Source organism: Lepidochelys kempii, chromosome 7 (genome assembly GCF_965140265.1).
Source record: "Lepidochelys kempii isolate rLepKem1 chromosome 7, rLepKem1.hap2, whole genome shotgun sequence".
Classification (NCBI taxonomy): Eukaryota; Metazoa; Chordata; order Testudines; family Cheloniidae; genus Lepidochelys; species Lepidochelys kempii.
This window is the reverse complement of record NC_133262.1, coordinates 8,672,775-8,696,402: the sequence shown is the minus strand read 5'-3', so window position 1 is coordinate 8,696,402 and position 23,628 is coordinate 8,672,775. Positions and strand designations below refer to the sequence as shown.

The following is a 23,628-nucleotide window of genomic DNA, read 5'->3' as shown; positions in this document are numbered from 1 at the left end:
TCACTGGATGGGGGTATAAAGGGGACACATTTGAAAATCCATTCTAGATTCTTCTCCAGGCTGTACTTGCTAATTGAACTGTGCTGGTTTAAACACCATTCTCCTTTACTCTCAACAGACTTAAAATTCGGGGGCGAGGGATTCACGGTAAATCACAATTTGGCTCATTTTCCCAAGCTCAGTGAACCACATCCTCAACTGGAGTAAATGAGCATCGTTCCATGGACTTCAATGGAGCCACACTAATTTACACCTGTTGACGCTCTAACCCAATGTGTCAAATCGTTTCCCTGACTCATCTGTAATATTTTACTTTCAGCAGAGATCAGCTGACTGCCATTTCATCCAGCGTGATTTAAATAAACTCAGCGTGTGTTTAATGGCATGGTGTAAAGGTCTATAACTTTTACAACTAAGCCATCACACACCCGCTATCAGCTGGAGAGATTCTTCATAGGTTTATGGAATGTAGGACCAATTATGGCTGTCGTACTCTTCTCACTGGCTTTCTTGCTGTTGCCATTCACTCTCTCCCAGGGTGGCTACAGGTTAGACTTTTTAAACAGATTAAATTCACTCATCTCGTTACACTTATACTGCAGTTGCTATACTGGATCCTAATACATCAAAGTTCTGGCAGCTGAATCCCTCATAGGTTAGCACTATCCTCTGAGCTACTTACGCTTTACCCCAAAGCAAGGCTTTTGGCTCTGAGCTTCGGTTCCTAGGACCAGCCTTTTGCTCTCCACTTGGCTGAAGTTTTTCCTGTCATGCATCCCTGTCATTTGGAAGTCTCTCTGTTGGCATCTCACTATAGCTGATCAGGAGCCTCACTAAGTATCACTCAAAAGATACATTCACCAGCTTCTGTAGAACTGCACAGAGAAGTATTGCTGGAGGGACCGAGGGCCAAATTGTGGCTGGCCCTGCATGGTGCATGAGGGAGAGGAAAGAGAGGATGCAAGGAGACTTCCTGTTGCTAGGCTCTGTGCTCCCTACGCTCCCAGCATGCAGGAGTGCAAAGCTACTCCCTGTGCCAGACCTCCCAGAGAGGGACGGGCTAGGACATAGAATCATAGAATCATAGAATATCAGGGTTGGAAGGGACCTCAGTAGGGTTGGAAGGGACCTCAGCATAATGGCTCTATGGTACCAAATTCACCAGCCTATTGAGCTGAGACAGCACAGAGGAATGTTTCCACTCCAGTGTCCCCTCTCCAGTTATTCCGGCTGACTCAGCCAGAATGCTTCCGGGGACCCCCAGCTGTTGGATGGCTTCTGTTCACACACTTGACTGCGATTCAAGCCCCAGGGGCACCCTTAGCACTTAAGGGGGTGATGCCAGCCTCACTCCCTTGCTTTATTGTGCACTTTGCCTGGCCACTGCAAGTGAACGGGATCCAATTTACATTTGCTTTTCTCCCATGTTTCGCTCCTTTTTTCTTTGTGTAAGTTGGCACAGTGGCCCCCGGGGAGGTCCTCAGTCATTGTACAGACCTCACTCCATTATTCATTACATGACTCTTTTAATGAGTCACTAAGACCACTGCTGCCTATATTGGCAGGAAGCTCCGACAGATTTTCACTTTTGCTTGTGACTAGTCGCTTACAGGAAGGTTATTCTCTGATGGGTGATGGTGAAGCAACCATATGTTCCTATGTATTTTCATACAGTTTTATGGTCACGCGGGTCTTTAATTTTGCCACAATGTTTCTATCTGTGTTTCCGGTGTAGGTACTCGCAGGTTCTTTCCCTCCTATGCCTGTACTGAAGTGTGCACAGAAATGATCTCCCCATCACTCAGATGGAAAGGGTGCCATCACTTCCATTACTTCTCGAAGGACAGATATGCTCTTCCTCCAGAAAAACCTCATTGGAATTCATGTGAGCCCGCTGCACTTCATCAGGGATGGATTAGTCAGCTATTCTATACTCCTGGATATTTAAAGGGGTGGTTATAGTGCTACCCAGGAAACTGCGATGTCAATTGGTAAAGAAAGAAACATACGACATGGCTAGGGAGACAAATTATAGCGAAGATGAAGATTTAGTCGCATCAAATTGCAGTCCGATGATCTCGTTAGCTGCAGTATCTCCATACCAGGAACAGAGGATCTACTCCACTCCAAGGTGTACCTGACATTTTGTATGAAGTGGAAAACTGGCCTGACCCCCCCACTGAAACCAATGCGTGGGGGGGTCTTTCCATTGACTTCAGTGGGCTTTGGATCAACCCTGTAGCGACAAATATTGCCTTCAGATGACCATGATTTCTACTAAAATCAATGGAAATCCTGCGCGCCTAAACAAACACACACATACACACACACACACACGCACACAAAGAGTTTGGTTGATCTGGATGTTGCAAAATGGAATTTTTTTTCTTTGAATCCTATGCAAGACTCTGCATGTAGCTAGGTTATAATACTGGCACTTATCAGTCTAGCGATCAGAGCACTGGACTGATGCTCAGGAGACCTCAGTTCTACTCCTGGCTTTGTCACTGGCCTGCTGGATGACCTTGGGTAAGTCACTGCGCCTCCCCGTGACTCAGTTTCCCCATCTGTAAAATGACGATAAAGATACTGAGCTCCTTTGTAAAGTGCACTGAGATTTACTGATGAAGAGCAGCCTATAAGAGCTGGGTATTATTATAGCTGATGAGATTTAGCAACAGAGGGAAAGTGGGCAGAAGGAATGTACACTGGACCCCATTAAAGCCAGGAAATTAATCACATGCCACAGTTAAATGTACTGCAATACCAGCAGCATTTCCTATCCTAACTACAAGGAATACTGAAGTCAAGATCGATCCTGAGGTGAAGCGGATGTTCAGACTGCAATGGTGCAGACAGTCACATACGATGACAGCAGAGGGTGTGCAGTCTATACTCATCAAGGAAGCAGCTTGGAGAATTAGGGCTTGAAGGATTTTGCCGGTGTCATGTAAAGGTGCTGGGGTGTGTGAAGTTGGTGGAGAGGGAAGCTGCTGTCTGTGTGAATGCAGAGTTATCTGTTTCCGATTCTGTCTCTCTCTGGCCTTGTCTGGCAAGAGTTACAGGTGGATGAAGAATTTATTCTTTATTCCTACTGTTGACAGGGTAGGTGCTGTAACTGAGCATAGGCTACTGAAGTCAGATTAACTTTCTTTTTGGCCCAACATATTCCTTTTCTCTAAAACCTGCATGCCAACTAAATGAAAATAAACTCAGCTAGATAAATAAAGCCCTATGGGCTTCATTGTTCTTACTGAAGCCAATGGAAAACTCCCATTAACTTCAGGGGTGTAGAATAAGTCCTCAATGACTAAGTTCAAGTGTCTTTGACACAGCCTGGTCACTCCTTCAGTTCTTCCAGTTCAGGGGATGCTATCACAAACATGTTATTGTGGCTTTTCCAACTAAAATTGCATTCCATGAAAGTGAGGCTGCGTGGGAAAGTGTGTAGAACACTGATAGAAACATAGCCAAAAAAAGAAGTGGCTATTTTGTGTGTTGGATGAGGTGATCATATGTGGCTTTGGATGAGGAGATCGTGTGTGACTTTGAGCAGGGGATTGGACTAGATGACCTCCTGAGGTCTCTTCCAACCCTAATCTTCTATGATTCTTCTATGATAAGTTCTGAGGGCAGTAGCAAAAACAAGCCTCATACCATGTGGTGTTTATTTTTAAAGTCAGTTAAACAAACTATTAACCTGTGGAACTCACTGCTACAGGATATAAAATTGAGGTCAAGATCTTAGTAGGAGTTAAAAAAGTTGGAAAGAAAGGACTCAAAAAATGGTTAAATGGCTAACAAGAACATCCAGAATTACATACACAAGGATTGCATGAATTAATTAAAAAAGCCTGAACTTTTGGAAGAGAAATAATCCCTCATGCTTCAGGACATACTCCAGTTTGTAATGAGTGAGGCCAGAAAGACTCTCTCCCGGTCTGGAGCCCTGCAGGGTTTCTTATGTCTTCCACTAAAGCAATCTGTGCTGGCTGCGGTTGGGGACAGGATACTCGACTGGATGAACAACAGCTCGAATTGTACATACCAATTCCTATGCTCTTTGGCTGGACCTTTTAAAGGAGCCTAAGAGACTTGAGCACCCAAATCCTATTTAATGTTAGGTGCATTAGGCATCTTTGAAACTACCTTTAATGCTCTATCAGCAGGCAAGGATTTGCACAGCAAACCAATTTTGAAAGCTACAGGGTCTTGGTAAGTAAATCAGTGACTCCACAACATCATTGCCAGTAATAAGATCCCTTCCCTCCCACTGAAGGTGGTAGCACTCAGGATCAGGCTGTATTTTAGGGGAGAATAGCACGGCTGTAAGGACATTTCAAGAAGAATTTTTTCTGGATAAATACAAAGCCCGGAAACACGCCTGCACACAGTTAAACTGCCCGCGCTTTTGGAGCATATATTTGGAGATTGCTAAATGGGACTCAGTGGGGAACAGTCTACTTCCCCCCCTTTTTATTACAAATGAAGTCATCTGAATTCACCAAATCGAAAAATACGAATCTCCTGCTCAGTTTCCAGTGGTGTTGTAGAAGGATAGGGCTATAGATTTTCCCAGGAGTGTGAAATAATTCACCAAGCCTGCTCGTTATTCATACAGACAGCGCATTAATAATATGGGACCCTGAGATCTCTTCTTATCTAGGCCGGAGCACAGCTAGAGGGATGAGAAGCTGACTCCTTGGATTTAAAATAACATTTTTCCCCCTTTTCTTGAAGAAATAAGAATTGATTGGAAGTACTTTTATAGAGAAAAAAAAAAGAACCATCCTTTTGCTGTCACCTAAAATACACATTAGATAAATAGAAAACTATTGGCTTTGTGACTGTAAACCATTTTCACTTGATATAAGCGGTAATAGATAGAGGAGTAAATGTAACAAAGTATTTACGAAGAACCCAATCCAAAGCCTATTAAAGTCCACATGCATCTTTCCATTGACTGCAGTGGGCTTTGGATCAGGCCCTAACTGCTCATATTTTCTGTATGACCAGCAAGTTTCTAAACTTCCTCTGGCCAGACTCTCAGCCTGTGTAAACTGGTGCAGCTCCACTGACTCCAGTAGGTTTCTTCGGATTTACAGCAGTTCAGGATCTGGCCCAATACCCTATGCTACTAGATATCATGATGACCTCTAAAACAGAGCCCATTTTAATTATGAATGCTTGCTCTATAGTAGGCATCTTATCTATAATTAAAAACTAAAGTAAATTAGCTCCTGTTAACAGCCTGGTTGTACTACATCTTACTGTCTGTATGCCACTCCTTTTGAGATAGCATGGCTATCTGCAGTGTCCTAACAAAGAAAAGGGAGCCAAATTACTGGAAGGGCTCAGCTGTGTTTGCTCTGGCCCCACAACAGGAAGTGGGAGATTAAGGATGGATGGTATCAGCTCCCCTCTCCAGGACCACTGTTCCAGAAGATGGTGGATTAACTTGGGACTTGTAAATCAGTGCAGGACTAAGGAGTCCTGAAAAATCACAGTGCTCCAAGACACCAGTGAGCTGCTGGTGACCAAGGATGGCAAAGTTCATGGGTTTCGGAGTAGCAGCCGTGTTAGTCTGTATTCGCAAAAAGAAAAGGAGGACTTGTGGCACCTTAGAGACTAACCAATTTATTTGAACATAAGCTTTCGTGAGCTACAGCTCACTTCGGGTGACACTTGACAAAAATCTCATTAGCGGTGTATGCACATTTGCACCAAACTATATTTAACATATAAATACATAGAGCCATGTGCTGGCTAGCAATGGGTGAACTTCAAATAAACCAGACCTTAGGCTCAGAAAAAGCATCCATAAGATTTGATACTTCTGACGCTCATGAGTATGGGCTCCTGCTTGTGTGATTTTTTTTGATACATTACTTCCGACCCAAATAGAAGCACAGGGTAAGAATAAGCATTTTGTTGGTACTTCAGTATTTCCAGTAGGTACACTCCCCTCCACCCCACCTCCCAATATTTCAGAACCTTTAGAATGGTTTGATGCTTGATATGATCCAACACTGGGGAGGGAAAAGGGGAGGGACTGGATTTTATTTTTCTCTCCATGATTTTCCCATCCATTGCGCCACTGTTTTGGCCATCCCTTGATCCACTGTGGAGCTCCACTGGGTGTAATGTTACCATGTACTCTGCTTTTTTAACCACCAAATATTACACATGAATTACAAAAGAAATAGCGAATGCCTTTGAAAGAGACGAACAATGCTAAAGTCAGAAGAAGATTGAAGAGGCCAATAAATCCAAGTATTACAGACATGCACATGTGAAAGCATTATTTGCTATAACAGAGCAAACTTCTGTATAGATGAACACATTATATATTGTTCAAACCCTTGAAAAAGACACAGGCATAACCAGTTATTGACAGTTTGATTTCTTTGTAAATGATACGGTGCCATGTATATTTACAACCCAAAAATTACAGAATTAAATTGTAAACATATTTTATTCCCATTTGGTTTTAATAGCACCCATACAAACCATTAGAGCAGAGAGAATAGTTCAAGGACCTTTCTGCTAACAGAAAGAAAAGGAGTACTTGTGGCACCTTAGAGACTAACCAATTTATTTGAGCATGAGCTTTCGTGAGCTATAGCTCACTTCATCGGATGCATACCGCAGTTTCCACGGTATGCATCCGATGAAGTGAGCTGTAGCTCACGAAAGCTCATGCTCAAATAAATTGGTTAGTCGCTAAGGTGCCACAAGTACTCCTTTTCTTTTTGCGAATACAGACTAACACGGCTGCTACTCTGAAACCTTTCTGCTAACATTCACTCAAAAAATCTCCACAGATTCACCTAGGCTCTATTCACACATCTTTTGTGTTTTCTTTCACTGAATAATCCAGCTAATCAATCTACTGCCAGAAATGTTTGCAGAAGCATCAAATTGGACTGTATTTCCAGAATCAGAATGTTGAACTTGCAAATAGAAATATTTGCACCTAAGTGTAAGAATTACTTTCTTTCAACCGATGAACAGAAGCAAAGTCATGTGATATATCTGACTAATCAAAACTAACCAACATATTTAATATTAAAAATTTGAGCTATTAAAATGAACTGCTTGCAAACAATGTAAGATAAAGACTTTTCCACACAAAGTATCCAGCAAAATATTCTGCAGAGTGATTCAAGAAAGTTATAATCCACTTGTGGATAGTTCACAAAGAAGAAAAAAGAGGCAACAGTCTATGAATATATTATTTACTACCAATTATTAACAATCCTAAAAATAAAAGAGGGGTTAACTAAGTGATTTTACAATGCAGAGTTGAACACAGATATTATAATTTGTTCCTCTAAAGACTGTTCAATTCATACACTTTAGCACCTAGTTAATAAATATACATATTAAGATATAAATGAGAAATTATGTATATTTCCAGATATTTAGATACCTGTTGTGAAATATCTACTCTAACACACATGATAAAAATATTAAGAACAGTGTTACAAATATATAAATATAGCCCAAGCAGCAGCTGCAGGAACTACAAGTTGTGGACTACAAACTGCGGCATGTTGGGTGAACTTCCTGGTTCCTGCTAGGAAGTCCCCTCTGCCCATTTCAGCAGAAAGTTGCAGACCTGACAGACACTGGGAGTGTGAGGCAGGCCAGCAGAGAGGAGGCTGCTGGACTGTCATCCTGTTCTATGTTTCGTTACAGAATAAAACCTTGTTCCCGGTGGTGTGTCTGAGGTGAATACGCACTGACACACAATGCAGAGCACACAGAAGAGCCACAGACCCAGTTTCCCAAAGTTGTGTAGAAAGTCACCAGGCAGACTTCCATTATCTTGAACAGTAGGAGGGGCTACATAAAGATGGTGCTATTTTGGAAAAAGAGCATGACTTTGGAGACATCTTTCTATCTATGTACCTACCTGTTTTAGAATTTGCTGTCACACTCCTCATCTTAGCATCTAAACTCACAATGCTACTTACACAGTATTTAACTGCTTATGTATTTTGAGTAGTCCTTCAGTATACATTTTTACTGCAAACACCCTCGCCCCCCGCAAAAAATCCCCCCAAACCCTGCAGCAGCAAGTCTTAGAGCCCAGGTCAACTGACTTGGACAAATGGGGTTCGCACTATGGGGCTAAAATTAGCAATATAGACATTCCCACTTAGGCTTGGAGACCTGCCCAAGCAGGAATGTCTACATGGCTATTTTTAGCCCTTTAGTGCAAGCCTGAGTCAGTTGATCCAGGCTCCGAGACTCATCGTTGCGGGTCTTGTTTTGGCAGGGTAGACATTAATCTCATTAAGTCTATGAGTTTACTCTTAGGGTGAAATCCTGACTTCACTGAAGTCAGTGGGGAGTTTTACAACTGATTTCAATGGGATTCACACACAGGATGTCACTCTCAGTTTGTAAAGTTAAGCATACATGTACATCTTTACAGGATAAAGACCTAAGTGCTTAAACCATTAAACTATTTCATTAAAAAAAAATCAAACTAAGGATGAAAATGTTCATTTTCTTTGGCTGATGCAGTTAGCTTTAACACAGGGATCTAATATTTGATTAAAACAAATACAGAAATAGCTTAAGTATGAGTGACCCCAAATATTTGGGACCAAGTCCTGCAGCTGCGTCATTAATGGAACTCCCATTTATGTTCCCATGGGAGGACCAAATGTGGAGTGGCTAAATCATCAGATTTGGGAGCGGTTTTCCTTCTCTACACAGCAAGACAGAAAATACTCTTCCCTCAAAAGCAGGCAGATACAGTAAATGAGCCACAGATTTGATGCACAATCCAATACTGAAAATCCTGAATAATTAACCCATCCTACCCCCAAGGGCCTAATTCTGCAACCCATGTTCACTAGTGTGCTAAAAAGGGCTTAGACTAAAGTTTTGAGTTGCCATGCATCCTGCAGGTCACTATGCAGTGCCACACTTCCTGCTGACTCTTGCTCATGCAGGAATCAGTTGCTCAGATAGAGTGTGTGGACCCAATTCTCCAGTGCTCTGCATCTTGCATACTTGTTCACACAGGGGTAAAGCGAGTGTAAACTCTACCAAGTCAGAATGGTAGCAACTCACTCCTCCCACTTTGCACTGACATAAAGGACTGCCCAAGGAGTAGGACAATGGATATTCAGAGGCAAATAATATAAGCTTGCTTAATTACAGCAGCAGTATTGCATTTACTTGATATGTTATTTCTCGTTGACAGTTGAATAAATAAGGTATCCTAAAGCCCGCCTCAGAAGTCATTGAAATGCCACATGATACTGTACTTAGGAGGTACAGAGATCTGGTAGATCCAGGAAAAGAGCAAGTAGGGAAGCTATCGAAAAACTGGCAAAAGCGACATTGATTATAACAAGGAAAAACGTTAAAAAATGGCTGCCATGGAGCTTGACTGTGAAACCCCCAACGACCTTTACAAATTATGAGAACATGCTGAGCAGCCCTGGAAAGAAAATTCCAACAGAAATTTGAGCTGCGTGCAAACCCCAGAGATGCTGGTAAAATGGAGGGTGAATAAAAAATGCATTTGACAATGGTTTTGACAAGGGTTGGACATATACACTGATTTCCACAGTGAGAATGATGGGGGTGCAGGGAAGAGGGGAAGAAAGCTTTGAAGAAGTAATGAAAAAGTTTAAGAATCACTGTGTCCTTCCCTTAAATATTCCCTGTGAATGATGGGTGGAAATCCATGTCCCTTTCAAGTCAATGGGAATTTCATAGATACTAAGGCCAGAAGGGACCATTATGATCATCTAGTTTTGTCAGTGGGGCCAGGATTTCACCATATTAGATAGATAGATAGATCGATCTATGCACACATATATCTGTATCTATATCTATATCTACACATATACACACATACATATCTATTTGTAACATGTAGTGTGATGGCATGTCCGCCCCACACAAGGCCTCGAGGGATAAATTAGGCCAATTAACTTTAGGCTGCACCAGGCTGGAGGAAACCAAAGAAGTGCTATGGCCTAATTGCAGATGGAGTCCAGCTATGTGGGAGGAGCTGGGCAGGATCTCCAAAGAAAGGAAGCTGGCAGGCTGGGGGAGGAAACCTGCCCTTGCACTCCCTGATACAAAGGGGAAGGGAAGGATGTTGCAAGGACAGAGTAGGAAGCAGTCCAGTGAAGACACAATAAGGGCTGGGAGAGTAAAAGCCCAGAGATGCTGGGTTGAGGGTCCCTGAACTGGAAGCTGGTGTAGAGGGTGAGCCTACCAGCCACTGTGGAAATGGCACAGACTAAGCAGTGGGGAGCAGACCACGTGGGACAGTTTGCCTCAGATGACCTCTGATACCCTAGAAGGAGGGGAGAACTTTAATGTGACTTAGCCTGAGAGCTAAGCTATGAAGAGGACAGCGCTGCAGGTCCAGGAGCATGAGAGGCTGTCGAGTGAGTGAGTGGAATGATCGCCTGAGTAACCACAAGAAGGAGCATCACCATGTGGCAGAGCTAATTCCCCAGAGGAGCCACAAGGAGGCGCCACCAAGCAATTAGTAGAGCCATCCCCATACCCATGTAGAAAGACGAATAAAAAGGAGAAATAATAGCAGAGTATGCCTCAAACTGAAAATGTAAAAGGCAGTCTGTGAATCTGGCACACTAAAAAGACTCCCTCATTATAGAACAAATAGTTTTTTGGGTACAACAATAAGAAGGTACATAGAAATTTACTCAGGGATATAGACTTGATACCTGAAAAGGCAATTTTCTTATGCCAAGCAGCAGAAAACAACACACACACACACATACCCCTAGGAAGAGGCAAAGCAAAGGACTGTAAACACCACAGTTATACAAGTAAGATTGAATTTTTCTGTTAATAAAGAGACAGGAATAAAACCCCATGCCTAAGAATGAATATCAGCCACATGGCAGCGAGCAAGATAAAGAATGCCCAGCATTTAAGCAACCATGTAGATACCTTCGTAAGCCGCGGAATCATTTTGCAAAAATATGCTGATGAAAGAGGAAAATGCAGGAGATGCACAATCCTTACATTCCAGCTTTAAGTGAAGAGGACAAGCTGTTGATAAACATAATGAAGAGCGAAGGTGTAAACCTAAAAGAATGGCTAATACAAACACGCAGAAATAGCCTGCATGTGATACACAAGATAGACCTCGGAGCACAAGTGAATGTAATAACAGAAAACAGAAATAGTTAAAAGAAAGTATAAAGTTAGAAAAGACAAATCCCTAAAATAAGGGGCAAAAGCAAGTCCTAGGCAAGGGTGAACCATCACTGCGGTACAAAGGCAGGCCAGTAGAGCAAAAGTTTTTGTTAGTATATTGAGGAAAACAACAAGTGGCCTTGGGCCTAAACAGGAGGTGCGTGGGCTATTTGAGATGGCATGTAAAGAGTAGGAATGAGAAGTCTAGTAAACTTAAACAGATGAATTCCCAGTACAAAAGGAGTCTCTCAGGGCCACAAGTTATGTTTAGAGAGGATGCAGAACCACCCCCGCTGTTCTTTCAAAGAGAGACTTGGAGTAGAGTAGCAAATAATTTATGCAATAGATGAGGCACTCCTTCATGAATAGACTCGCATTTGAATGGTCTCTACTCCAGGTATTATAGAATTTTCGCCTGACTGAAGAGTTAGGATAACAGTTTATTTAATTAACAGCAAGCAATAACTTTTGAAGTAAGCACAATCCTGATGTTGATATAATCTAGCCTGGGTGTGATCTCTGTTTAAGTCTCTGCAACTGGTTCCTTTCTCTGAGTAGGAGAGAATCCGTCCGAGTCAACACTAAGTGAGGCTCTGGAGAAAGTCCTGCAAGATGTGTGGCAACGTCCCATCTTCTATAGCACAGGCAGAATTTATTTAATTTCAAACACTAGCCAGGAGGATTGATTGTGTAAATGCTAGTTAACATGGGAAAGGGTTGCAGAATGTGGAAGTAGGAGACTGCTTATCAATACCCAGGAGGACCACAGACCTATCCCTCCTGCTCTAGAAAAATGCCAGACTGACACTGTTTATGACTGATATTCTCTGTTTATCCATCCACAGCATGGACAACAGCCGTGAAAACTCCCCCATGCTGTCCCCTAACATACTTAATCATTGACCTGAGGAGACCACTATTAGGGGTAAAGGGAAAGCTCAGTCTCACGTCCATTACATCCCTGGCATCAGGTAAGACAGCCAAGTGCATCGGTTCTGAGGAGGAGTTTTCTGATGCAACTGAAATGGACTGAGAACCACCAAATGCTTGATCCTGTTAAGTTGATGGGAGTTTGGTCATTGACTTTAATGAGAACAGGATCAGTGTCCCAATTCATTTCATGCAGGCAACTAAAGAGCCGGCAGAGTGAACAATGTCTCATGATAATGATCAACCTGAGCTTGAATGAAACTAGCAACAGGGTGTCTATCTGGTGTTACCAATTCAACAAGTTATCCAGGCCTATTCCAGAGCAATGTGGTTCTGTTTGGAAGTGCATGTATTGGCAAGTTCACTTTGGAAGGAAAAAGCAAATGCACAACCACAAAATGGGGAATAATTGCCTAGGAGGTAGTACTACTAAAAAGAATCTGAGGATTACAGTGGACCACAACGGAATGAGTCAACAATGTGATGCAGCTGCAAAATAGTTAATATGATTCTGGGGTGTATTAATAGGAGCGTTGTATGCAAGACCAAGGAGGTAATTGTCCCACTCTACTTGGCACTAGTTAGGCCCCATTTGGAGCACAGTGTCTGATTCTGGGCACCACAATTTAGGAAAGATATGGACAAATTGGAGAGTCCAGAGAAGAGCAACGGAAATGATCAAAAGTTTAGAAGACCCAACCGATGAAGAAAGGTTAAAAAACCTGGGCATGTTAAGTCTTGAGAAAAAGAAGACCCAGGGGGGAGCTGATAACAGCCTTCCAATATGTTAAGGGCTGCTACAAAGAGGACGGAGATCAATTGTTCTCCTGGTCCACTGAAGGTAGGACAAGAAGCCATGGGCTTAATCTGCAGTCAGGGCGACTTAGGTTAGACATTAGGAAAAACTTTCGAACTATAAGGTTAGTAAAGCTCTGGAATAGGCTTCCAAGGGTGATCGTGGCATCCCCATTATTGGAAGCATTTAAAAATGAGTTTGACAAACCCCTGTCAGGAATGGTCCAGGTTTATTTGGTCCTGCCACAGAGCAGGGGGCTCGACTTGAAAACTTTCCAAGGTCCCTTTCGGCCCTACATTTCTATGATTCAGTTTGTTATTTATGCTATTTACGCAAGGGCATCCATGAGATATTTTAAAGTAATGGACCAATGAAAAGAATTTTTTTAAGTGCCCATCATAGCTTTAAATGTTACAAAGACTGTGACTCACAGCATTTAATCATCTTAATATCGTAGATAAAGGAGGCAACAAATTTTAGCTGATCCTTTGTAATGTACTAATTAAAACCTCCCAGAAAATAGGCAAAATCCCAAATCCTTACTTAGGAAAATCTCCTACTGAAGTTAATGGAACTTCCCACAGAAGAAAATGGGAATTTTGCTTTAGTAAGGACTGAAAAACTACAAAATGACTTCAGGGTTTTGACCCAAGATGGTCAATGTGTCAAGAATCTAAACCAAAGAGTGAAAATTAAACTAAGCATAAAAAGAATGCCCCTTAATTTTTGTGAACAGGGTCTTGGCTTTCTAACCATTGACAAAAGAACCAATGTCTTTGATTACAACAATTAAACTTAAAAGGGGAAGAAGTTCCTTTGAAGTCAATGAGAGTCTTGCCCCTGACTTCAATGAGTGTGGGATCGCATGCCTTTCTGATAGTAGCCTTTGTTTAATCTTTTCCCCTTTCAAAACGCCAATTGATAACATTTGTTTTCATTGTAATCCAGAGACAGCTATTAAGCAGAGGGACTCCAGTCCATACCTGCACGGACTTTTTTTTTTTTAAACATAATTCCCCTTTGAGCTACTGCTCTCTGAATAGAATTACAAGGTCTGAATTAACACTGCCATGATGCTGTATCTATTGGCTCTGGATTTTCAGGACCTAATGCAGTAAATGTGACTCTCCAAAGCTTACACAGTTAGGCCAAACAAAAGGTATCACCCACAGATTCATGACTTTTTTTTTTGTTTAATACAATTCTTTGTATCAGAATAATTAAGCAATAAACTGTGTCAGCTTGTGAATTAAAGTGTAATAATTCACAGCTACTAGAGTGCATTCAGAGGCAGGATTCCAGGGACTGAATGGCATTTTCAGTGTAACCAGCTGTGAGTTATTGCCCCATAATTTGACACCTAGAGTGTCTTTTTGCAATTATAAGATGTTTTTCTTTATATTTTAACATACAAACTAGACAGATCCACACACATGCACGCCACTGAAGAGCAGTTGAGAACATTTTAAGATTCCATCCCTCTGACAGACACCGTATTTTCTATCTAGTTACTATGAAATGACACCAGCACAGGCTTCTGGATGCAATGTTTTTGCAGCCCATAAAGCCAACAGGAACTTTCATCTAACCTTCAATGAACATTGGCACAGCTGTTGCCCTGTTGGCAGTGTCTTTGAAAAGGTTGCTGCATGTGACCAAGGGAAGCGGGTTTTCAAATGTCCGTGTGCGTGTCTCTCTTTCTGATGGAAGGCTGCAGCTTTAAATCATGAATCCAAATAGGAAACAAAAGATGCTTTGACAAATCAGCTGTGCAGCAACACTGCTGGGTCCTGCTCCTTGCAGGAAGCTGAGGCAGAGGGATGTTCAATCCCATTCAAACAGAAAAGACAAACTTGAGCTCTTAATGACTTTTGGCACCACAGGGGATTGCAGTCAATGGTGCTACCAGATCACTTCCACAAAATAAAGATGAGAAAAGGAACCTGTAAAATCCCAGCCCTTTTAATAGGGCTACTACACAAGGATGCTACTGATCAGACATCACTTATCAGTGTGCGGGGGGAAATAAAACCAAAGATTAGTCCCACTAAAGTCAATAGCTTCTTAAAGCCAAATTTGAAGACATTTAATTTGGGTAAGCATTTCCAAACAGCAGGGTATATTCTCCACTCGGTGCACATTTGTACACCTCACTAACGTTAAATTAGGATTAGGTGAACCACAAAGAGGAGTCTCCAATGAGCGTGTGTGTGTTTATTTCACCACTGGAACAATAAAGACAGCCACAGAATCAGAACCCCAGATCACTGACATTCAGATAAAAATGGGACCCAGATGTGACTCATCCCATGGTTTCGTTTTGTCTTGCAAAAGAAAACCAGGCGTGACAAGATTCTGCCCTGAAGCTTTCACAAGAGCGGGGTCAATGTTGAATCTATTCAGAAATGTAGGTTTTTTTCAGAAGCAAAAATCAGCTTCGCAGTTTTTGTTTGTCTTTACACAATGCTTATTACAAAAATCAGATCACTGGATTTTTTTGGGCTGACTTTTTAAAACTGTAAATTGAATCAGAACAACTTGCTGTTGTCACCTGAAATATTTCTGAATCACAGCTCTTGAGACATGAGAGGGCCCAATGGAGACACACAAAGGATAATTTTGGCCCATTGTTTACTAAGGGCTCGCTCTTGTCACCAGGTTTGCTCTGCTTATGTGAGAAGCCCCACAGACTGTAATGCGACTAGTAGTGTAAGTAAATCCTTTTTAAACTAGGTAAGGATTGCCGAAACAGGCTGTAATGTATACTGGTGATGTCAAAGGCCATCTCCTCGGTCAACCATTTATGCTTATAGTTTATCTTTTCCTAAAAAGCTAAACCAGAGAATACAAGTAGGTTTGCTACATAACATATATAGCATTAGGTATATACTGGATGTTACATATTCAGTTCACACATATACTGGATGAGCTACTTGCCGTCGACACAGGAAGGTCTGTTTCGTGTTGTCCCGGCCACTTTCCCAGGGAGGCAGGAGCATTTTACTGTTTGTGATCTTTCCTCAATTCGATTCTTATTACAGCATCTGTGTGCTGCTATAACTTCACACGTTCCTCCTTCTGGCAACAAAGAGAGAATATTGACACTCTGATTAGGAAGAACTGCAATGGCTAGTCTAAGCAACCAAGCATGCTACTCTCACCCTTTGTGAAGAAAGGTTCTTATAAGAGGGATTAAGAAAGTGTTGTCTCCCATTACGGACAATTTTGTCTAAGGCAGGTATTAGTATACTTCAGGAGCTATAGGAAATGCAAAATAAAGGCTCAAGAGTAGATACAGCACCCGCTTATCTGCATTGTGAGTAGCTCCACGGACAGGAATAGAACTTTTGGGTGTGAATTAGGGAGTATAGCACAGTATGGACCTGAAGGAGTACAGACTAGTTCATGCAGAATGAAAATAGCTGCCTGCTTTACATGTTCTATTTCATCTCTCTCCTCCCATACTACTAGGTTATACTCTCGATACAATCCCAGTATCTCAGAGAATCCGCCTGGAAATGAACCCACGTCCAACTCCTCAGCTTTGCCTCTAACCAGGTCCCCGTATTCTGCAGGGGGAGAATCAGTTCCCTAGGACTCACAGCATGCTCCAATTTTGCTTTCCTTCGCACCTAAAACAATGGCCTGATCTGGCGGTCCCGATGCAGGCAAAATTCCCATTGAGTCTAACGTCACGAGGCCCAAATGTTCCTTTCCTTCATTTTGTGTCTTACTCAGCGCATTTCCAAAAGATTGATCACACAGACAGATAAATGGAGAGGGAGTCTACACTTGGGGCTAGGGGTGAGATTCCCACCTCACGCAGACATACCTGCCCTAGCTGTCATCAAGCTACCATGCTAAAGGTTGGAGCGTAGCTGCTGTCACATGGCCAGTGGCAACATAGCGAGCAAATACTACCCCTCTAGGCCCCTGGGGTATGTTCTCAGGGTGGCTAGCCCAGGCTGCTGCTCGCAGCCTGTGCTATGCTGCTATTTTTAGCCCGCTAGCTTGGTAAGAGCTGGTGCCAGTAAAGCTATGCGAGCCAGGAGCCACACTCCTAGATCCAGCTGGAGACACAGCAATAGATAGACAGTGTCGGGCTTCTGACCACACATTGCTTGGGGCATATGCTGTGTACGTAAATGACACAACCAGAGCATTGGTCCCGTTCACTTGAGCAATATATAGTATAGGACGATCAGGCAGCATGGTGGGTTACTGCACTGCTCATTAATCTCTCCAGCCCTGAGTTCAAATTGCATTTCACTCATAATTACTAAGTGTTTATAGTCCCAGTCTGTTCTTTCGCAGATATTTGTCCACTTCACAAACTTGCTGCATACATTTGGCAGCGTCAGGGTAATCTTAATACAAAAATATCCACAATACATACAAGAGCAGGATGTGTCAGAAGGCTCACTAGGCTATGAAAGCAATATTATTTTAACCCCACCATGAGATGCTACGGCGCATTGCTTTAGCTACAGGGAACTGCCTAATGGAAAAGGTCCATTGTTTCTATGGATCAAAAATCCAAAGGCTAGATTGTAACCTTGCATGACTTACTTGATGACAAAAGCCCCGTCGAGGGTCCCAGAGGAATAAGAGGAAATGCGGGCACTTGTTGCTGCTCAAGATTTAGCCCTATGTGTTTACAGCTTAAAATGAATTATGAACAAAATCTCCATTCACAGCAAATGCTTTTCCTAAAGCTCCACCAGGATCCCAGTGATGTCAAAGACAAGCCTCCCATTGATCTGCTTGGCTTTAAAATCAGACCATACATATGTCATGAAAATGTGTATCTGTGGTTCTGACTGCAGTACATTTTCTGGTTTTTATGTGTGTAAGTTTGGCTTCTAACAGGAAAAAATGTACACAATAAGGTAATTCTATCCTTCGCTGCACATACAGTACAGTAAATACTTGTGAGTAAGCTAAATGTTCTATTTTCCTCTTAATTTTGTGGATGAGTACTAATATCTACATGAAGTCAGTTAACAAAAACTAGTCTTGCTTACTTGATTATCTGTGCAAAATAATGGGTCATGGCTGATGAGCTTTATAACATCTATGTAATTATAATGTGGAAACCCTCAAGTTGCTGCAGAAAAACTCTAAAGGTTATAGCTGGTAAAAATGCAATGAAACTAAGACCATTCAAAAAACCTTTTGTTACCAATATATAGTTAAACCTCTTATTAACTGGGACTTTTCTAATCTGCACAGCCTCTAATTTTCATACAAAAAGTATCTTCCCAACTCTTCCACACAAGAAGAGCAAAATCTCATGTTCAGAAACTATATTCTTTGGGGAAAAACTAGATGATATAATCTCATCATATGGTGACAATAACACTTTCAATTCCAAGAATATCTCTGGAGGATGTTAAATAGAGCCTACTAAAGTTAGACATTTGAAAATGAGCAGGTCTGGATAAATTTTTTTTAAAATACCTGGCTAAGGAGCTCGCAGGACTGGTAATGTTGATTTTCAGTAAGGGCTTGTATCCACTTATTGGGGGATTGACATGCGGTGATCAATCCACCGAGGGTTGATTTAGTGGGTCTAGTGAAGACCCACTAAATCGACTGCTGATTGCTCTCCTGTCGATTCTGGTACTCCACTGGAACGAGAAGCATAAGGTAAGTCAACGGGAGAGTTTCTCCCGTCGATCCAGAGCGGTCTATACATTGCAATACGTTGACCTAACATACATCGATTCCTGCTACGTTATTCACATAGCTGGAGTTGCGTAACTTAGGTCGAATTAGTCCCATAGCGTAAACCTACCCTAAGTCTTAGCACACTGGGGAGGTTCCAGAAGAGTGGAAGAAAGCTAATGTGCCAGTTTTTAAAAAGGATAAATGAGATGACCTCTCTCAGCCTGATATCGATCCCAGGAAAGATAATGGAGTGGCTGATACAGGACTCAATTAATGAAAAATTAAAGGAGCATAATGTACTTCATGGAAATCCACATGGGTTTATGGAAAATGTATCCTGCCAAACTAACTTGATATACTTTTTTGATGAGATGACAAGCTTGGGTGATGGAGGTAGTAGTGTTGACAGAATATATTTAGACTTCTGTAAGGCATTTGACTTTGTACTGCACAATATTTTGATTAAAAACTAGAATGATACAAAATTAACATGGCACACATCACATGGATTGAAAATAGGATAACAGATTGGTCTCAAAATGTAATTGTAAACCAGGAATCATCATTGATTGGTATGCTGCCAATGGGGTCCAGCCGGGTTTGGTTTTTGGCCCTATGCTATTTAACATATTTGTCAATTACTTAGAAGAAGAAAAAAACCATCACTGATGAAGTTTGCAAATGACATAAAAATTGGGGGAGTGGTAAATAATGAAGACAGGTCACTGATACAGAGTGATCTGTATCACTTGGTAAATAGGAACAAGCAAACAATATTTGTTTTAATATGGCCAAATGTATATATTTACATCTAGGAATAAAGAATGTAGGCCATACTTACAGAATGGGGGTCTTAATCCTGGGAAGCAGCGACTCTGAAAGAAATTTGGGGGTCATGGTCGATAATCAGCTGAACATGAGCTCCCAGTCTGATGCTGTGGCCAAAAAAACCCCAAACCCCTAATATGATCCTGGGATGCATAACAAGAGAATCTTGAGTAAGAATAGAGAGGTTAATTTTTCCTTTATATTGGCATTGGTGTGACCCTGGCTGGAATACAGTGTCCTCTTCTGGTGCCCACAATTCAAGAAGGATGTTGATAAATTGGAGAGGGTTCAGAGAAGACCCACAAAAATGATTAAAGGATTAGAAAACCTGCCTTACAGTGATAGACTGAAGGAGTTCAAGCTATTTAGCTTAACAAAGACAAGCTTAAGGGGTGACTTGATTACAGTCTATAAGTATCTACACGGGGAACAAATATTTACAGGTTCTTCAATCTAGCAGAGAAAGGTATAATATGATCCAACAGCTGGAAGTTGAAGCTAAACAAATTCAGACTGGAAATAAGGCGTAAATTTTTAATGTTGAGAGTAATTATCCATTGGAACAATTTACCAAGGGTCGTGGATTCTCCATCACTGACAATTTTTAAGTCAAGATTGGATGTTTTTCTAAAATCTATTCTCTAGGAACTATTTTGGGGAAATTCTCTGGCGTGTGTTATACAGGAGGTCAGACTAGATGATCACAATGGTCCCTTCTGGACTGGTAATCTATGAAACTCTCAATTTATAAGGGGTATGTTTTCAGCCCCTTGTTCCATACATTTCCAGGCAAAATTTGGTACATGGGACTAGACTTTTCAGGTTAAACGCTGTTAAATAGTCAGCTCTGCATATAATAATTTTAATTTGCCCCTGCAAAATCTGTCACCGGCACTGGGATTTGCAGGAGCAAATTCTAACATTGTATATGCACTGCTGTCTACCTTTTAAAAGTGCACATGCCAAGTGGAAGTGCATGCGTGTGTCCATGCAATTTTGTGCACAAGCATGGGGAAGCGAGGAAAAGGCCGCACTGAAAATTTACCCCTAAAGGTATGTCTACACTGCAGTATACACCCAGGGTTCAAACTCAGGCTCAAGCCTAAGCACCCTTCTTGTCTACACAGAAATTGTGCTAACCCAGGGCTTGAACCCACGGTCCCAGGATCCCATGGGGGTGGCTTTGTAGATGCTCGGGGACCTGGCAAGGTCCCCCAGCATCTAGACTGCAGTTTTACAGTCCCATAGCCCAAGTCATTTGACATGGGCCAGCTGCAGCTGTTTAATTGTAGTGTGGACATACCCTGGGAGTCCAGCAAAACTATCCCTCTTTCTTTGTCCTCTGGACAGTCAAATTTGGTGGAAAGTCAGGTTTTCCCACACTGCACCACAAACAAAGGGCTAGAGCAGCCACGTTTCAGGAAGGCGCTAGGAAGTCTGGGATATGCTTGGTTGGACTAGGGTCTGCGTACTGCAGTGTGGACATACCCTGGAGTCCCAGGTTAGAAACTTCTTAATGTAGGGTTGACAACTAGTGTAGATGCTCAAGCCCTAGATTCTCGAATCCAGGATCCACTGATTTGAATTCCACTAAACCGAGCCTTACACTGCAGTGTAGACATACCCTAAGACTATATTACTTGCATAAAGATATACCACAGAACTAAAGGGGAGACTGAACTAAAATCTCTGATTCAACAATGCAATGGGATGACATAAAACCCTAAATCCAAATATGCTGAACTTTGGGGTGTTTGGAATTCAGATCCAGAACCGAACGTTGCAGTTCAGGCCCATCCCTCTATGAAACACGTTTGTTCATATATTATCTATCATCATAAATCAGCTTCTCAACCCTTTCATACTGCAGACCACATTTTAGAGAGACTGTTTCATGGGCCCTCTCACCTCCGGCTTATTAATGCTTGGGCCACTTCCCATTTCATCGGGCATCACATAACGTCCCAACGAGAAAGACAGCATGGCTCCTGGCGAGCATTTTAGAATGTGAATATTCACTGTGGTTTCATATTGGGAAATAATGAAGAATAATGGTTTTGACCCTCTGTTTAATTTAAAGAAAAATGAAATAAAGTACATTTCAGAATGAAAAGTCATTTCAAAACAAAAAAGAAAAATCGGAACTCTTTGTTCCACAAAAGGTCAAAACAGGATGTTGTGACCTTTTAAAGATTACCCTCCCCCGCTTTTTTATTTTTTTTTGCAAAACGTATTTTCATTGATGTCGATACGATTTGGTGAAAAATTGCAGTTCCGTTGAAGCAGCATTTTCCAACTGAAAACTGTCTGAATGAATATTTTTTCACCAGCTTTATGGTCAACCCCTCTTTAGTGACAAATTCACAAGTGACTCAGAATTTTGGGTGAAAAAAATCATTTTTTTTTCAAAAAAGTAGGCTAGATAGAATTTGCATCTTGAGTGCATTCTGGGTTATCAAGACACCTGCCATCTATTATCTTAGGATTCTTTTTTACTTTTACCAGCTTTAGAAATCTTTGCCGTGCACGGGTTTAAAATGTTAAGCAGTAAAAATTATGAGGTCTATGTCCATGATTCTGACAGCAAAACAGGGACAATTTAACTCCTGCAAATGGTTTAATTTTAATTGGAGAATACTGAACGCCTGAAAAGGTGTCTAACTATCTCTCTGTTATAAAGCTACCTCGTGTTTACAGACCACAGAGTGAAATATTTTACCCTAAGTATGAACCTACTGTGTGCAGCTGTGATTTAAAATATCTAATCAGCTATAGGGCCTGAGCGCATGCCTGGAAGAAGCCAAAAGCCATCTTCTAGTCATCTCTATTTTTTATATCTTTAGCTGAGAGGTAATAATGAAAGCATATTTTGCACTTCAAAACTATAACTTGCCTTTGCAGTCTCGCAGACCCAGAACTTATCAGTAAACAAACATAAAAAAGGCAAACAGCGGTCTTGATTTGTGTTATACATTGTGAAAGTCATTAGCTATGAGTCAGGTAGCAAAACTTATATGTTCTCTTTTTGACAGTGATGACAATTTAATAGTATTTGACTCCACCGAGTTACATAGAGCATCCTGCGGCAATGAAAGAGGCTGTTTATCAAAATGATAAACATGTTTTCATTTCCTCCTTGGCTGCATGTATGTGATCAGAAGTCTAAGGCCATCAAGAATTCACTTATTCTGGCCACCAGGCAGACATTAAACTATTCAGGACCATCTGTGCTTGAAATGAGTTCCACTTAATGGACCTTCGTAAGGCAGGTCAGTCATAATGAATGCATGTGTGCATGAATGCATGAGTAAAGCAGCATTTAGTTGAGACTTCTTGGGTTGTTGTGCAGAGGCACAAAGAGTAGATAGATAAGAGATGCCTTTCTTTTTGGGGTCATATAACCAATGATTTGAGAATTCAGACACTCTATTAGATTTGCCTCCCACCAATCACCATGTCACCAGGCACTTCCATCCACTCAACTGTTGTTGTAGGAAGCTGTGTGGTATTCACAAAACCGGCAACAAGGTTGCAGGCTCAATAGGTTGAATTCTGCCAAGCAATCCATGGGGGAGGTGTAAAAAGAGGTAAGAACATGGCTTAAGTTCTATAACCAAAACATTTCCATCCAGTTTGCCAGAATTATTACTGGCGTTAAAGAATTCAGTGTATTTAGACAAGCATAGACGTTACCTTGTCTACGTTCCTATGTTGTCGACTACCTAATTAGCAAGAGGAGCTGTTATTTTGACTTTTATTGAATTACATGTAAATGTTACTAAAGGCTCATAGAACAGCACTGACACCTTCCTACAGAATTAAACTGCTTTAGACTTCAAGTAAATGTTCAACAGCCTGCCAGTAACACAGAAAACACTTTAGCCTTTTAAAGATATTCAAAGTGAGCTTACAGGAACTAATATGGAATAATGAAATTTTACACATCTGCTTATCCCATGTTATTTTATGACTGGTCTAGACAAAGCGAAGGCAATGAAGTGATAGTCATTTCACCAATTTGTAAAAGAATACAGATTTAGAGGTTGCAATTTGAACAGTTTTGTGGTTCAAGTCAGCTTTGGAAGCTTCCCGGCTGTAATTAATACATTCATAAGCTTTAATCAAAATGTTTATGTCAGTTAATGTGCCAGAACTATCAATTACCCAGGACTCAGGGGAAAATACTATACTTCATT

At 41.4% G+C, this 23,628-nt stretch overlaps 1 protein-coding gene across 2 annotated transcripts in view; it reads right to left on the bottom strand.

Annotated features, from left to right (window-relative positions):
• The window catches only part of TAFA1 (TAFA chemokine like family member 1), a 350,487-nt gene that overhangs the window by 58,265 nt on the left and 268,594 nt on the right, over positions 1-23,628 (bottom strand). The window contains exon 3 of one of the 2 annotated variants that reach the window (XM_073351052.1): positions 15,872-16,012. The exons of the other annotated variant lie outside the window; for it this stretch is intronic. Within the exon in view, the coding sequence (XP_073207153.1) occupies positions 15,872-16,012 (141 nt within the window). The remainder of the gene's footprint in view (positions 1-15,871; positions 16,013-23,628) is intronic. 2 annotated transcript variants of the gene reach the window in all.